Here is a 14,931-nt window from a genome sequence, read left to right as displayed (position 1 = left end):
TGCTTTGTTCCCCTGAGGAAAGCTTGGTCCCACCTCTCCTGCCTGTGACTCTATGTATCAGACTCATCAGGGCCTGTCTGTGAATTCTCTTCCTTCTCTCTCTGGATGATGGAATGCTTCGTAAACACCTAAAATGTTCCCTAGATGCTAGTAAGTCCCAAGTCCTAGCAAGCTTGTTGAGGTCCCCGCTGTACAGCCAACATTCCCCTGGACACCCACATGTCAACTGTCCATCAACCCCAAAGTGGCACAGCAAGTCCACTCTCCGCCTGCAGCAGCACCCCCACACACACACCTGGGCACTAAGTGGCGCCACCTCCACCCAGTCCCCTGGTCCAGAAAACCAATGTGCAAATCCATTGTGAGTTTCCTCAGCAGTACTTCCAACATCCAGCCTGGCGGCACCATGGCGGCACCACCTTTCTCCTGCTCTACCACAGCCACCACCTCTCACCCAGAGGGCAAACCCCTGGCTGCTTTCCTTCCTTCCTCTGAACCTCACTCAAACTCACTTGTACACAACAGCCAGGGAGAGCTTTCACAGTGGTCACTGGAATCATAGCTTCTCCCCTGCCTAGTACTTTCTCAGGGTGCCCCACCACAATGGGAATAAGACACCAGCAACTTTCTGTATCCTGAGCAGCACCCCTCCTCATCATCTCATTCCACACTACCCTTTAGTCTCTGTGCTCCGATCACACTGACCTCCTCCAGGCTTCCCGAGTGTGCCAAGCTTGGTCCTCACTGCTTACAAAGGGCTTCCCCCTCAACTCCATCTGGCTGGTCTTCTCATGGCTCACATCTCAGATTCAATGTCACTCCTGGAGCAAGATATTCCCTAACTATCCAGTCCAAAATAGGACTTCTCTCATTTTCTGTATAGTAGCATCTGTGTTTTCCTTTTACAGCATTTACAATAATTTCTAACATTTTTTTTGCTTATTTACTTGTTTAATTTTTTAAAATGTCTCTTACATTTTAAATATCTTACAACCCAACAATAAGTCTATGGGATTAGCACTGTAACCTTTCTGCCTTCCATACCATCCCAAGCACAAAAGCACTGACACAAACTAGGTGCTCAATGAAAATATTCTGAATGAAGGACTGAATACATAATTACACAAATAATAAAAACATCTTGCTCTGGAAAGAGGCAAATGTTATATGAATCCCCCTGTGGAAAGAGACGTTCATACATCACAAATCTCTGTGCCTTTGATAATAGTAAAATGAATACTCAGCTGAGAATGCACACACACTGGGCACTGCTATAAAAGCCTTACATTTATTAACTCATTTCATCCTGATGAGACACCTATGAGGCAAATACTATTATTATACCCATTTTATAGATAAGAGAACAAAGAGAAGGTGAGTAATTCTCCTACGTCACATAGCTAGTAAGTGCAAGTGCTGGATCTGGGCCCAGCAGACTGGCTCCAGAAGCCACCTTCTCATCAGATGTTAGATGAGTGAGGGCCCAGGTCCCTGCCAGCAGACAGCCTGGCCCTCTGTGCAGAACCAAGGGAAATGGCTGGGGCAGGGTAGTGACAATGAGCCCCGAAGTCCCATCCTCCCCACCCCCCCAAGCTGAGGTGCTCTCTTGGGAGTCTCTGCACAAAGTCTCTTCCAACTCTTCAACAGAAGAGAGTCAGCTCTGACAAGATGTAAAGATTCCATCTAACAGGGACTTGGAATAAATTGCATATAATAATCCTTGAACAGGAAGGAAAGCAGTTATATCCTAATAATAACATTACATACCAATGACAATTTCATACTTAATATATGTTTATGTTGAAAATGCAACATAATAGTAACAGTTTTATCTTGGGAAAGAAAATTATCTTTTTCGATTAGAAAATTATTTAATTCCTATACTGCTCTGTTTAAAAAAATAACTATGAAATTGCAAAACCAGGAAATTTTTCAGATTACTAAAGAGTGGCTCATGTAATAAATGAATGATGGAAACAGCTAAAGCCATCCTTTCTTAGATGCATCATTTTTGTGAATCCACGTGTTAATTTTTTTTTTTTTGAGTTTAAGGACATGATGATAGTTTACTCATCCTAATTAGCACAGTGTTTGCAAGGCGTAGCTCTGCAAAAGTAGAGAGATCAGTGGTATTTATGTTAGACTAGATTTCTTAAAAAAAAAAAAAAAAGTTATCCAACTGAACAGGGAACAAGGTGAATCTATGCAAAGGGAACCCCAAGAGCAGATATTCAGATACAAAAGTTCAAGAGTGAGTAGCACATTATGAAGCAAACAAAGAGAAAGACCCAGCGAGTCCATGCTGTACAAAACCAGGGCATGTGGTATAAAGAAGTCAGTACAGAGACAGACAGCCAGTCTGAGAGAGACCACAAAGAGGCATTTTATTTTATCACAAAGCAATCAAATTCATTTTCACAAAGCTAAGTATGTGATGCAGAAAGAGAAGAGGAGAGTGCTGGGTGAACTGCCAGGTTTAACCCGAGGACCCATCTGTCCCTGTCGGAACCGTAAATGCCAAGGCAGCCACATGCCAGGGGGCCCTACAACTTAACCAGGGGCAACATCTCACCCTTACTGGGGAGCTTTCTTTCCAGTCAGACCCCTGGTTTCCTCCTCACCATGTAGCCTTCCTGGATGAAATCTCATTTGAAGAGTCTAGTGAGCCTAACAATGTCACTTCTCCCCACGGTGCTGACCCTAAAATAAATTACTTCAGCATGAAAGACTTTATCGTGTGCTTCTGCCCCTACACTGAGCTCCACGCTCCACCTTTTCCCTATGTGGAGGATGGGACCGTGGATCCAACATGAGATGGCTATTAACAGACTATTCCTACATCCTAGAAGAGAAAAATGAGGGTTTGGGAAACAGAATTAATTTGAATTTCTAAAATTGGGTTGGGTCTTAAAAGGTAAAAAATTAACACAGACCTGTGAAGTCACTTCTGTGGTGCTGTGTCCAAAGTGAAAACCCTCCAGTTACAAGGACAGTGTGTGTACATGTCAGCAAAGGGTGAGCAGGGGCAGAAATGAAAGCTGGGGACCCCACAGGAATGAAGTCGTGAAGGAACTGAACAGCATGTTCCAGAAAATGTTGCATGGCGTTAAGAGCCAACATTTACAGCTATTCACACAACAGGCTTGCCAATTTCTCCCAGTTTACTATTCCGGGCTCACACCCCTTCTGTACTATTTTGTCACCACTCTTCATCAAATCTGGCAAAAAAAAAAAAAATGCTCAGGTGCAACCACTTCCTTGGGTCTTCATTTCTGTATGAAGGCTCCTGTGTCACACAAAACTTGTATTCAATACATTTGTATGATTTTCTCTTGTTCATCCATTTTCTCTGGCAGACCCCTCTGAGAATCTAAAACAGTAAACGATGCTTTTTTCCTTCTCATGCTACAAGATCATAGGACTGGATTCCCTGTGCAATGTACACAGCTATATCTTACAGCCAGATCAAAGGTGAGATAAAAATGTGACCGGCACAAATTCAGAGTTAGAGACCGAGAAAGACAGTAAGGTGACAAAATCATGCAGTAAACTTCAATCTTACTCAAACTTGAAAACTGAGCCAAACAAGTTGACTTATAGTTCAAGGGGAAGAAAATAAGCCTCCAGCAGATACCACAATTATGTCTTTAAAATGTAAGATAAGATCTTTACAATAAGTAGGATTACTTTTACAATACTTTTGCAATTCAGTAAGGGATAAACATAGTAGTTCCAATCATTTTATTTTATGCTCTAAGTGAAGCCTTTGAGAATAATTTTATATTGTTAATCTCAGAATAGCTATATCATAATATGATACAATATGCATACATATGGATACATATGTGTTTGCATATGTGTACATATTTTAAGGACTGCATGGACCTGAATAACCAACAGAAAATTCAAAATAGCCAATAAAGAAGGAAATCAGGCTGGAAACTGTTACAGGCTGAAATGGAGTCTTGACAAGGAGTGCACCACCACACGCTGAGATAAAAAACTAACTGCTAAATGAGAAAATCAAAATGTGTATAAATTTGGTTGTTAATTTAAAGAAAAATAAAAGTTGGTTTAAGAACAGAGGGTGTAAGAATAGGGTGTAAGAGGTGTAAGAATAGTAACTCCGCAATGAACTGGTACAAAAGCTGGATCGTGTCAGGAACTTGAACAGAGCGCTTACGTGTATCTCGGGCAGTGGGGGGTGGAGGAGTATGGCTTAAGGTGCCAGCGGAGGCAGTATTTTCCATACCTAATTTCTCCTCAGGCAGACTGTATCAAGCCTTATCAGTGATGATTGGAATAAAAACGGTGATTCAATTAGCTTGGATTGTTGCTTTTTGAGACCACTGACAATCACCAGTTGTTGAGATGTCATAATAACTCAAAATTACAATACTGTAAGGTCTGAGGACTTTGAGTTTTTAGAGGACTTTAACCTTTTTCCTTGGTTCTGAAATTAGCTTTACTTGACTTCCCTTATTTTAGACCTGATATATAGGCATTTTTATAATATTACTAAATGGATGAAATGCGAGGTTATTTTTTAATTCCAGAGAAAAAACCCCATTCACTAGGAATAGGAATCACAATAAGCTCATGCCTTTGCCTAGTGAGCAAGCAACTGCTCTGTAACCAACAGCATTACTACTCTACAATACAAAACCAAGCCCATTTCCAGCTGATGAAGAGTCCTTTGAAAACTATCACCTGTTATAGTAGTTGCTGACTTTGCACGAAGGGGAGGGAGAAGGCAAGCATGAGCACAGTAAACACATAGCAAGTCCACCAGGGTACAACAATTACATTGGCCACCTGCTTCCTGTCTTCCTCCGGCCAGGAAACTGGTACACACTACCAACAGATCAATGCAAGGTTTTACCAACAGGGACAATTTGGTGATAAGGTAGGGGAAAAAAAAGGATAGGGAGGAAGAAGTGGAAACCATCGGGATGGTATTTCAGCACTAACCTGGTTTAGTTTCTTCCAGAGATTGAGGACAGGGGACAGTTCATTAGACCAGATTTCTCTGTCAAATTTACAACCAGCTGTTGCCGATCTGCCCAAGATCCTCAACTGTGAAATAACCTGGAAAAAATAAGTAGCAAAAAATGAACAGAGAGAAATAGTAAGGATACAAAAATAGCTACATTTTATAAAAATAAAGGCCAAATATCAAAAAGTTTTAGTCCCATTATCTCTTCAATTGGCTTAACATTTAACTGATTTACTTAAGCAGTTAAAAAATAAAAGAACTTAAAAGTGAGAAGCCGTTATAAAAATTACATGTTACAACGCCTCTTATTTGAGAAGCAGCTTCTTTAGCTAGAAAGATCTAATTATATATTAATGATTTCTAAGTGTGTGTTTGCTCATGTCTGAAACCCAAAATATTTTTTGGTTTGATGTAAACCTTGTAATTTCCAAATGCAAACTAATTAAAGATATTTTTTTCTAAAAAGAAGTGGTAAGAAAGATAGTACACAGCATACCAAAGCACATAAAATAGTAAGACAATTTTAAGTCATTATTTTTTGGCACAAATTGTCATAAATCTCAGGTTTAAGGCTCTGTATTAATTTTAGTTGTCATATAAATGTTCTGTCTATACTTCAGACAAATGAGCCATTTATGGGCCGGCTGGTGAAAATGAGGTAAGGTACACAATAACTCCCAACACAGAGCGTTCCTTCTTCATCATTCTGCCTGCCCAGACCCCTCTGCTGGCATCTGTCTTCTTAGGAGGTCCTTAGTGATTTCCACTACAACAATGGTAGCTCATTATATGCCAAGAACCAGGCAGCTGGAAGCAAGGACACTAACTAGATGCAGATACTGTGATGCGTACAAACCAGTAAGGTCCCCACTCACTGACCTTCATGCACATTTCAGCACAAGATTAAAAGTGTGCTTTCCTCGCTTACCTGACATAAAATAAACCCACAAAAACAGGCATATGTTTTCCTAAGCTAGTATTTTAAACATCAACCTTTGCAGCATGTTGACTAAATTTCTGTTTTATTTTTTGAAAGATGTAAATTGTTTCTCCATTTTTTAATAGATTGGGCTATATTTCATATTTTGTTGGATCCTTGTATGAGTAAAGTTTGTGACAAAATAAGAGCCATAAATCTTTCAAAAAGAATCTACTACTCAATTGTTAAACATCCACAATCATGCTGTAAAACTCAAGTTACTTCTGGAGCTTTTGATTGATTCTCTCATCTTGGAAAACTCGTAGTGATTCAGTGTTTCATTTCCTTTGTTTTTCTGATAAATTATTTTCATTTGCTCTAGCTGAACCTTACAACACCACCTAATTTATCAGCTTTGTTACAACACAAAACATCACTAGTTGGTAGTCAGAAGAAGTGATATTTTAACTCTGGTAACATCTGCTATCACTTATTTGTGTTTACATTTATCAAACATGACAGAAAACAAATAAGAATGCAAAGCGATGTCTAAAGGAAAAAAGTTTCAAAAAAATTTTTAGATGATGTAAAAAACCATTTTAAAAATATTTACTAGTCCAAAAAGGTAATGTTTTCTGTCCTGCAAAAATAATAGGTGAGGTTTGCTCTCCTTAATAACATCATAATATACTATAATCTTCAATAAAAAGAGTTCAAATATATAATAAAATATTTTTTTAATTTTTTTTTTATTATTTATTTACGACAGTCACAGAGAGAGAGAGAGGCAGAGACACAGGCAGAGGTAGAAGCAGGCTCCATGCACCGGGAGCCCAACGTGGGATTCGATCCCGGGTCTCCAGGATCGCGCCCTGATCCAAAGACAGGCGCCAAACCACTGCGCCACCCAGGGATCCCATAATAAAATATTTTTCCAATGAGGACAAAGCTATAACTTAAAATGGTGGACCATTTTTTGTTCTTACAAAATCTTACATATGTATCTTTTTTACAAAGCACAGGTAATAAAATATCTTTCCATGATTCGTATTTTAAGCAAATTAAAAACTACTTATTCAGTAGTACTTCTTTTTTAATTTTAATTTAATTTTTAATAGTACTTCTTTTATTTTTTTTAATAAATTAATTTTTATTGTTCAGTTTACCAACATACAGAATAACACCCAGTGCTCATCCCGTCAAGTGTCCCCCTCAGTGCCCGTCACCCACTCACCCCCACCCCCGCCCTCCTCCCCCTCCACCACCCCTAGTTCATTTCCCAGAGTTAGAAGTCTTTATGCTCTGTCTCCCTTTCTGATATTTCCCACACATTTCTTCTCCCTTCCCTTATATTCCCTTTCACTATTATTCATATTCCCCAAATGAATGAGAACATACAATGTTTGTCCTTCTCCGATTGACTTACTTCACTCAGCATAATAACCTCCAGTTCCATCCACGTTGACGCAAATGGTGGGTATTTGTCGTTTCTAATGGCTGAGTAATATTCCATTGTATACATAAACCACATCTTCTTTATCCATTCATCTTTCGATGGACACCGAGGCTCCTTCCACAGTTTGGCTATTGTGGACATTGCTGCTAGAAACATCGGGGTGCAGGTGTCCCGGCGTTTCATTGCATCTGAATCTTTGGGTTAAATCCCTAACAGTGCAATTGCTAGGTCGTAGGGCAGGTCTATTTTTAACTCTTTGAGGAACCTCCACACAGTTTTCCAGAGTGGCTGCACCATTCACATTCCCACCAACAGTGTAAGAGGGTTCCCTTTTCTCCGCATCCTCTCCAACATTTGTTGTTTCCTGCCTTGTTAATTTTCCCCATTCTCACTGGTGTGAGGTGGTATCTCATTGTGGTTTTGATTTGTATTTCCCTGATGGCAAGTGATGCAGAGCATTTTCTCATGTGCGTGTTGGCCATGTCTATGTCTTCCTCTGTGAGATTTCTCTTCATGTCTTTTGCCCATTTCATGATTGGATTGTTTGTTTCTTTGCTGTTGAGTTTAATAAGTTCTTTATAGATTTTGGAAACTAGCCCTTTATCTGATATGTTATTTGCAAATATCTTCTCCCATTCTGTAGGTTGTCTTTGAGTTTTGTTGACTGTATCCTTTGCTGTGCAAAAGCTTCTTATCTTGATGAAGTCCCAATAGTTCATTTTTGCTTTTGTTTCTTTTGCTTTCGTGGATGTATCTTGCAAGAAGTTACTGTGGCCAAGTTCAAAAAGGGTGTTGCCTGTGTTCTCCTCTAGGATTTTGATGGAATCTTGTCTCACATTTAGATCTTTCATCCATTTTGAGTTTATCTTTGTGTATGGTGCAAGAGAGTGGTCTAGTTTCATTCTTCTGCATGTGGATGTCCAATTTTCCCAGCACCATTTATTGAAGAGACTGTCTTTCTTCCAGTGGATAGTCTTTCCTCCTTTATCGAATATTAGTTGACCATAAAGTTCAGGGTCCACTTCTGGGTTCTCTATTCTGTTCCATTGATCTATGTGTCTGTTTTTGTGCCAGTACCACACTGTCTTGATGACCACAGCTTTGTAGTACAACCTGAAATCTGGCATTGTGATGCCCCCAGATATGGTTTTCTTTTTTAAAATTCCCCTGGCTATTCGGGGTCTTTTCTGATTCCACACAAATCTTAAAATAATTTGTTCTAAGTCTCTGAAGAAAGTCCATGGTATTTTGATAGGGATTGCATTAAACGTGTAAATTGCCCTGGGTAACATTGACATTTTCACAATATTAATTCTGCCAATCCATGAGCATGGAATATTTTTCCATCTCTTTGTGTCTTCCTCAATTTCTTTCAGAAGTGTTCTATAGTTTTTAGGGTATAGATCCTTTACCTCTTTGGTTAGGTTTATTCCTAGGTATCTTATGCTTTTGGGTGCAATTGTAAATGGGATTGACTCCTTAATTTCTCTTTCTTCAGTCTCATTGTTAGTGTATAGGAATGCCATTGATTTCTGGGCATTGATTTTGTATCCTGCCACGCTACCAAATTGCTGTATGAGTTCTAGCAATCTTGGGGTGGAGGCTTTTGGGTTTTCTATGTAGAGTATCATGTCATCGGCGAAGAGGGAGAGTTTGACTTCTTCTTTGCCAATTTGAATGCCTTTAATGTCTTTTTGTTGTCTGATTGCTGAGGCTAGGACTTCCAATACTATGTTGAATAGCAGTGGTGAGAGTGGACATCCCTGTCTTGTTCCTGATCTTAGGGGAAAGGCTCCCAGTGCTTCCCCATTGAGAATGATATTTGCTGTGGGCTTTTCGTAGATGGCTTTTAAGATGTCGAGGAAAGTTCCCTCTATCCCTACACTCTGAAGAGTTTTGATCAGGAATGGATGCTGTATTTTGTCAAATGCTTTCTCTGCATCTAATGAGAGGATCATATGGTTCTTGGTTTTTCTCTTGCTGATATGATGAATCACATTGATTGTTTTACGAGTGTTGAACCAGCCTTGCGTCCCGGGGATAAATCCTACTTGGTCATGGTGAATAATTTTCTTAATGTGTTGTTGGATCCTATTGGCTAGTATCTTGTTGAGAATTTTTGCATCCATGTTCATCAGGGATATTGGTCTGTAATTCTCCTTTTTGGTGGGGTCTTTGTCTGGTTTTGGAATTAAGGTGATGCTGGCCTCATAGAATGAATTTGGAAGTACTCCATCTCTTTCTATCTTTCCAAACAGCTTTAGTAGAATAGGTATGATTTCTTCTTTAAACGTTTGATAGAATTCCCCTGGGAAGCCATCTGGCCCTGGACTCTTGTGTCTTGGGAGGTTTTTGATGACTTCTTCAATTTCCTCCCTGGTTATTGGCCTGTTCAGGTTTTCTATTTCTTCCTGCTCCAGTTTTGGTAGTTTGTGGCTTTCCAGGAATGCGTCCATTTCTTCTAGATTGCCTAATTTATTGGCGTAGAGCTGTTCATAATATGTTTTTAAAATCGTTTGTATTTCCTTGGTGTTGGTAGTGATCTCTCCTTTCTCATTCATGATTTTATTAATTTGAGTCTTCTCTCTCTTCTTTTTAATAAGGTTGGCTAATGGTTTATCTATCTTATTAATTCTTTCAAAGAACCAACTCCTGGTTCTATTGATCTGTTCCACAGTTCTTCTGGTCTCAATTTCGTTGAGTTCTGCTCGAATTTTAATTAACTCTCTTCTTCTGCTGGGCGTCGGGTCGATTTGCTGCTTCTTCTCTAGCTCCTTTATGTGTAAGGTTAGCTTTTGTATTTGAGTTCTTTCCAGTTTTTGAATGGATGCTTGTATTGCGATGTATTTCCCCCTCAGGACTGCTTTTGCTGCATCCCAAAGATTTTGAACAGTTGTATCTTCATTCTCATTAGTTTCCATGAATCTTTTTAATTCTTCCTTAATTTCCTGGTTGACCCTTTTATCTTTTAGCAGGATGGTCCTTAACCTCCACGTGTTTGAGGTCCTTCCAAACTTCTTCTTGTGATTGAGTTCTAATTTCAAGGCGTTATGGTCTGAGAATATGCAGGGGACGATCCCAATCTTTTGGTATCGGTTCAGACCCGATTTGTGACCCAGTATGTGGTCTATTCTGGAGAAAGTTCCATGTGCACTTGAGAAGAATGTGTATTCAGTTGAGTTTGGATGTAAAGTTCTGTAGATATCTGTGAAATCTATCTGGTCCAGTGTATCATTTAAAGCTCTCGTTTCTTTGGAGATGTTGTGCTTAGAAGACCTATCGAGGGTAGAAAGAGCTAGATTGAAGTCACCAAGTATAAGTGTATTATTATCTAAGTATTTCTTCACTTTGGTTAATAATTCGTTTAAGTATTTGGCAGCTCCCACATTCGGGGCATATATATTGAGGATTGTTAAGTCCTCTTGCTGGATAGATCCTTTAAGTATGATATAGTGTCCCTCTTCGTCTCTCACTACTGTCTTCGGGGTAAATTTTAGTTTATCTGATATAAGGATGGCTACCCCTGCTTTCTTTTGAGAACCATTTGAATGGTAAATGGTTCTCCAACCTTTTATTTTCAGGTTGTAGGTGTCCTTCTGTCTAAAATGAGTCTCTTGTAGACAGCAAATAGATGGGTCCTGCTTTTTTATCCAGTCTGAAACCCTGCGCCTTTTGATGGGGTCATTAAGCCCGTTCACGTTCAGAGTTACTATTGACAGATATGAGTTTAGTGTCATCATGATATCTATTTAGTCCTTGTTTTTGTGGATTGTTCCACTGAACTTCTTCTTAAAGGGGAATTTTAAGAGTCCCCCTTAAAATTTCTTGCAGAGCTGGTTTGGAGGTCACATATTCTTTCAGTTCCTGCCTGTCTTGGAAGCTCTTTATCTCTCCTTCCATTTTGAATGAGAGCCTTGCTGGATAAAGTATTCTTGGTTGCATGTTCTTCTCATTTAGGACCCTGAATATATCCTGCCAGCCCTTTCTGGCCTGCCAGGTCTCTGTGGAGAGGTCTGCTGTTACCCTAATATTCCTCCCCATGAAAGTCAGGGACTTCTTGTCTCTTGCTGCTTTAAGGATCTTCTCTTTATCTTTGGAATTTGCAAGCTTCACTATTAGATGTCGAGGTGTTGAACGGTTTTTATTGATTTTAGGGGGGGATCTCTCTATTTCCTGGATCTGAATGCCTGTTTCCCTTCCCAGATTGGGAAAGTTTTCAGCTAGGATTTGTTCAAATACATATTCTGGCCCTCTGGCCCTTTCGGCGCCCTCGGGAACCCCAATTAAACGTAGGTTTTTCTTCCTTAGGCTGTCATTTATTTCCCTTAATCTGTCTTCATGGTCTTTTAATTGTCTGTCTCTTTTTTCCTCAGTTTCCCTCTTTGCCATTAACTTGTCTTCTATGTCACTCACTCGTTCTTCCACCTCGTTAACCCTCGTCGTTAGGACTTCTAGTTTGGATTGCATCTCATTCAATTGATTTTTAATTTCTGCCTGATTGGATCTAAATTCTGCAGTCATGAAGTCTCGTGAGTCCTTAATGCTTTTTTCTAGAGCCACCAGTAGCTGTAGAATAGTGCTTCTGAATTGGCTTTCTGACATTGAATTGTAATCCAGATTTTGTAACTCTGTGGGAGAGAGGGCTGTTTCTGATTCTTTCTTTTGAGGTGAGGTTTTCCTTCTAGTCATTTTGCTCAGTGCAGAGTGGCCAAAAACAAGTTGTATTGGGAAAAGGAGAGAAAGAGAGAGAAGGAAAGAAAAGAGAAAGAGAAAAAAGAAAAAGAAAAAAAAAGGAAAAAAGAAGAAAAAGAGAAAGAAAAAGAAAGAAAGGTGAAAAAAAAGGGGGGTGGGGGAAGCAATCAGAAATCAAAAAGAAAAGAAAAAAGAACAACAACAACAAAAAAAACACGGGGGAGTATCTTCTGATTCTGTAGACTTTAAGTCCCTTGACTTCCCCTGGAACTGGTCCGTCCAGCTGGTTTTCTGGGGGAGGGGCCTGTTGTGCTGATTTTCAGGTGTTAGCACTTGGGGGAGGCCCCAGGAGGAACAGCCACAGTTGCTATGGCAACTCTGGAAGCCTGGATTCAGCCTCCGCAGGAACTATGGGGTTCTCTGTCTGCAGGGCCTGGAGGCTCCGGGGCGGGGCCGCTGATCTGCTCAGCTCAGGGCAGGAGCGTCCTTGCTGTCCTGGGCCCTCCCGGCCTCTGCCTGTCCCGGGGGAGGCCGGATCCTGGGCTGTGTCCCAGCACCCTGTGCTCCGGGGCCTGCGCTGTTGGATTCGCGCTCCAGCCCCGCAGCTCCCTCCCTGGAGCCGCTCCCGAGTCCCTCCGAGCTGCTCTGGCCCAGCCGTGCGCGCTGCAGCCCTTAGGGAGCTCTGCGGCTCTCCCGGGGCGCAGGTGTCTGTTAGTGTCCCAGGGAGCCCGAGGGCATCCCCGCCCTCCTGGGTCCTGCTCCAACTCCCTGCGAGCCCCTTTCCGCCCGGGAAGGTTGGTGCAGCTCCTGCTCCTCCGGGACGGGGCTCTCCTGTCCTGGGGACACTCGCCCCGGCCTCAGCCCGGCTCCTCGCGGGGCCCCTCCCCCTCGGAGGCCTTTTGTTTCTTTATTTCTTTTTCCCCGTCTTCCTACCTTGATAGAAGCGCGAACTCTTCTCACTGTAGCGATTCCAGCTGGTCTCTCTTTAAATCTCAGGCCGAATTCGTAGATTTTCAGGATGATTTGAAGGTTATCTAGGTAATTTTTTGGGGACAGGTGATTTGGGGACCCTACTCTTCCACCATCTTGCCCCTCCTCCAATAGTACTTCTTTTAAATGATGTGGAAAGATGAGAATTTCCATGAACAACGCATCTGTGTTATTTCTTCCACGTTCTGTCCATACTAGACAGCTTGCATTATGCAACCTGCGTGCTCTGGGGCAAGTTATGGAAGACGCTGGTGCTCCCACTCCACCAGTCCTCCTTCCTGAACAATGAAAGGCATCTGAGGAATACCTAGGCTTCTCCTGAGCACTGATTATATTTATTATAAGGCAATAAATCTGAGAGTGAACTGAATTTTCCTTTGTATAGTATCAAGCACACAGAGGACTTTCTGATCTAACAATATTGACTTCATAGAACTTTATTTTTATGGATTTTACTTATTTGAGAGAAAGGGAGAGAGAAAGAGAATGAGAGCATGAGTAGAGGGGAGGGAGAACAGACTCTCCCCTGAGCAGGGAGCCCGACGAGGGACTCAGTCCCAGAACCCCAGGATCATGACCTGAGCAGAAGGCAGATACTTCACCAATGGAACCTCCCAGCTGCCCCAACTTTATAGAACTTTAGAGCATGAATTCTGTTGACTGTTTTGTCTTCTTTTGGCATAAACTGTTTCCCTAGTTTTCTTTTCCTTTCCTCATTTTTCTCTTTGGCTGATTTCGTCGACTATTAATTTTACACTGATAGAGTACTTATATTTTTAAGTCACCACTGGTGTAATCCCTCTTGGAATGAGAAGGAATATAGGTTTTGAAAATAAACAGTCCCAATTTACAGATGAGAAAATGAAATAAATTACATATTTGTCTCAGGAAATATGGTGGACATCTGGAGAAAATTCTATAACTGTACATTTAAAAATTATGGTTAAATATCATCATCAGGGCAGCCCAGGTGGCTCAGCGGTTTAGCACTGCCTTCAGCCCAGGGTGTGATCCTGGAGACTTGGGATCGAGTCCCACGTCAGGCTACCTGCACGGAGCCTGCTTCTCCTTCTGCCTGTCTCTGTCTCTGTCTCTCTCTCATGAATAAATAAAATAAAATAATAAATAAAAAATAAATAAATATCATCATCATCAATAAACAACCTTTAAAATTTATGATTGAAGTGCCAGGAAAATTAAGGGTAATCTTTATTTTTTATTATTAAGTTTTTTATTTTAATTCCAATATGGTTCACATGCAGAATTCTACTAGTTTCATATATACAATATCTTGATTCAGCATCTCCACACAGGTCAAGGAGGCAGGGCTAATCTACACCCACACGTGTTCTGAAGCCAGCCCCTGCTCTGGGACATCTGCCTACTCCAAAGGGCCTATACCTTGTTAGTTTACTTTTTATCTTGAACTACTTTCAGATTAATGGACAAGTGATAAAAACACTACAGAGAGTTCTCATTATACACTGTGCCCTGCTTCTCCTAGGTTAAATCTTACAATCAAAGCAGTTGTCAGTTAGTAATACTACTAATTAAGCTACTACAAGCCTTATTTAAATTCTTCCAGTTTTCCCACGTATGTCATTTTTCTGTTTCCAGAGACTATTACATTATATTTAATTGTTATTTATCCATAGTATCACCCAAAACAGTGAGAGTCAAGGGAAGATTTTCATACCCTTGACACGTGTGAAGAATATCGTTCGGTGATTTTGTAAAATGACACTCATTTGAGTGCAATGGTAAGGTTCATAATTCCAAAGTTAGGGTCTGGAAATCCATAGGAAAAGACCAGAGACACATGCTTTGGCCCGCCATGGCTTCAGGGTGACACTGTGATCTCCTGGAAACATCATGATT

General features: G+C 40.7%; 1 protein-coding gene across 2 annotated transcripts in view; it reads right to left on the bottom strand.

Moving 5' to 3' along the window:
- The window catches only part of DYNC2H1 (dynein cytoplasmic 2 heavy chain 1), a 341,276-nt gene that overhangs the window by 104,752 nt on the left and 221,593 nt on the right, over positions 1–14,931 (bottom strand). For both annotated transcript variants that reach the window (XM_055305872.1, XM_055305873.1), the window contains one exon: positions 4,972–5,088. In XM_055305872.1, the coding sequence (XP_055161847.1) occupies positions 4,972–5,088 (117 nt within the window). The remainder of the gene's footprint in view (positions 1–4,971; positions 5,089–14,931) is intronic.

This window comes from Nyctereutes procyonoides, unplaced genomic scaffold, assembly GCF_905146905.1.
Source record: "Nyctereutes procyonoides isolate TBG_1078 unplaced genomic scaffold, NYPRO_anot_genome, whole genome shotgun sequence".
Classification (NCBI taxonomy): Eukaryota; Metazoa; Chordata; class Mammalia; order Carnivora; family Canidae; genus Nyctereutes; species Nyctereutes procyonoides.
This window is presented reverse-complemented; position numbering and strand designations above follow the sequence as displayed.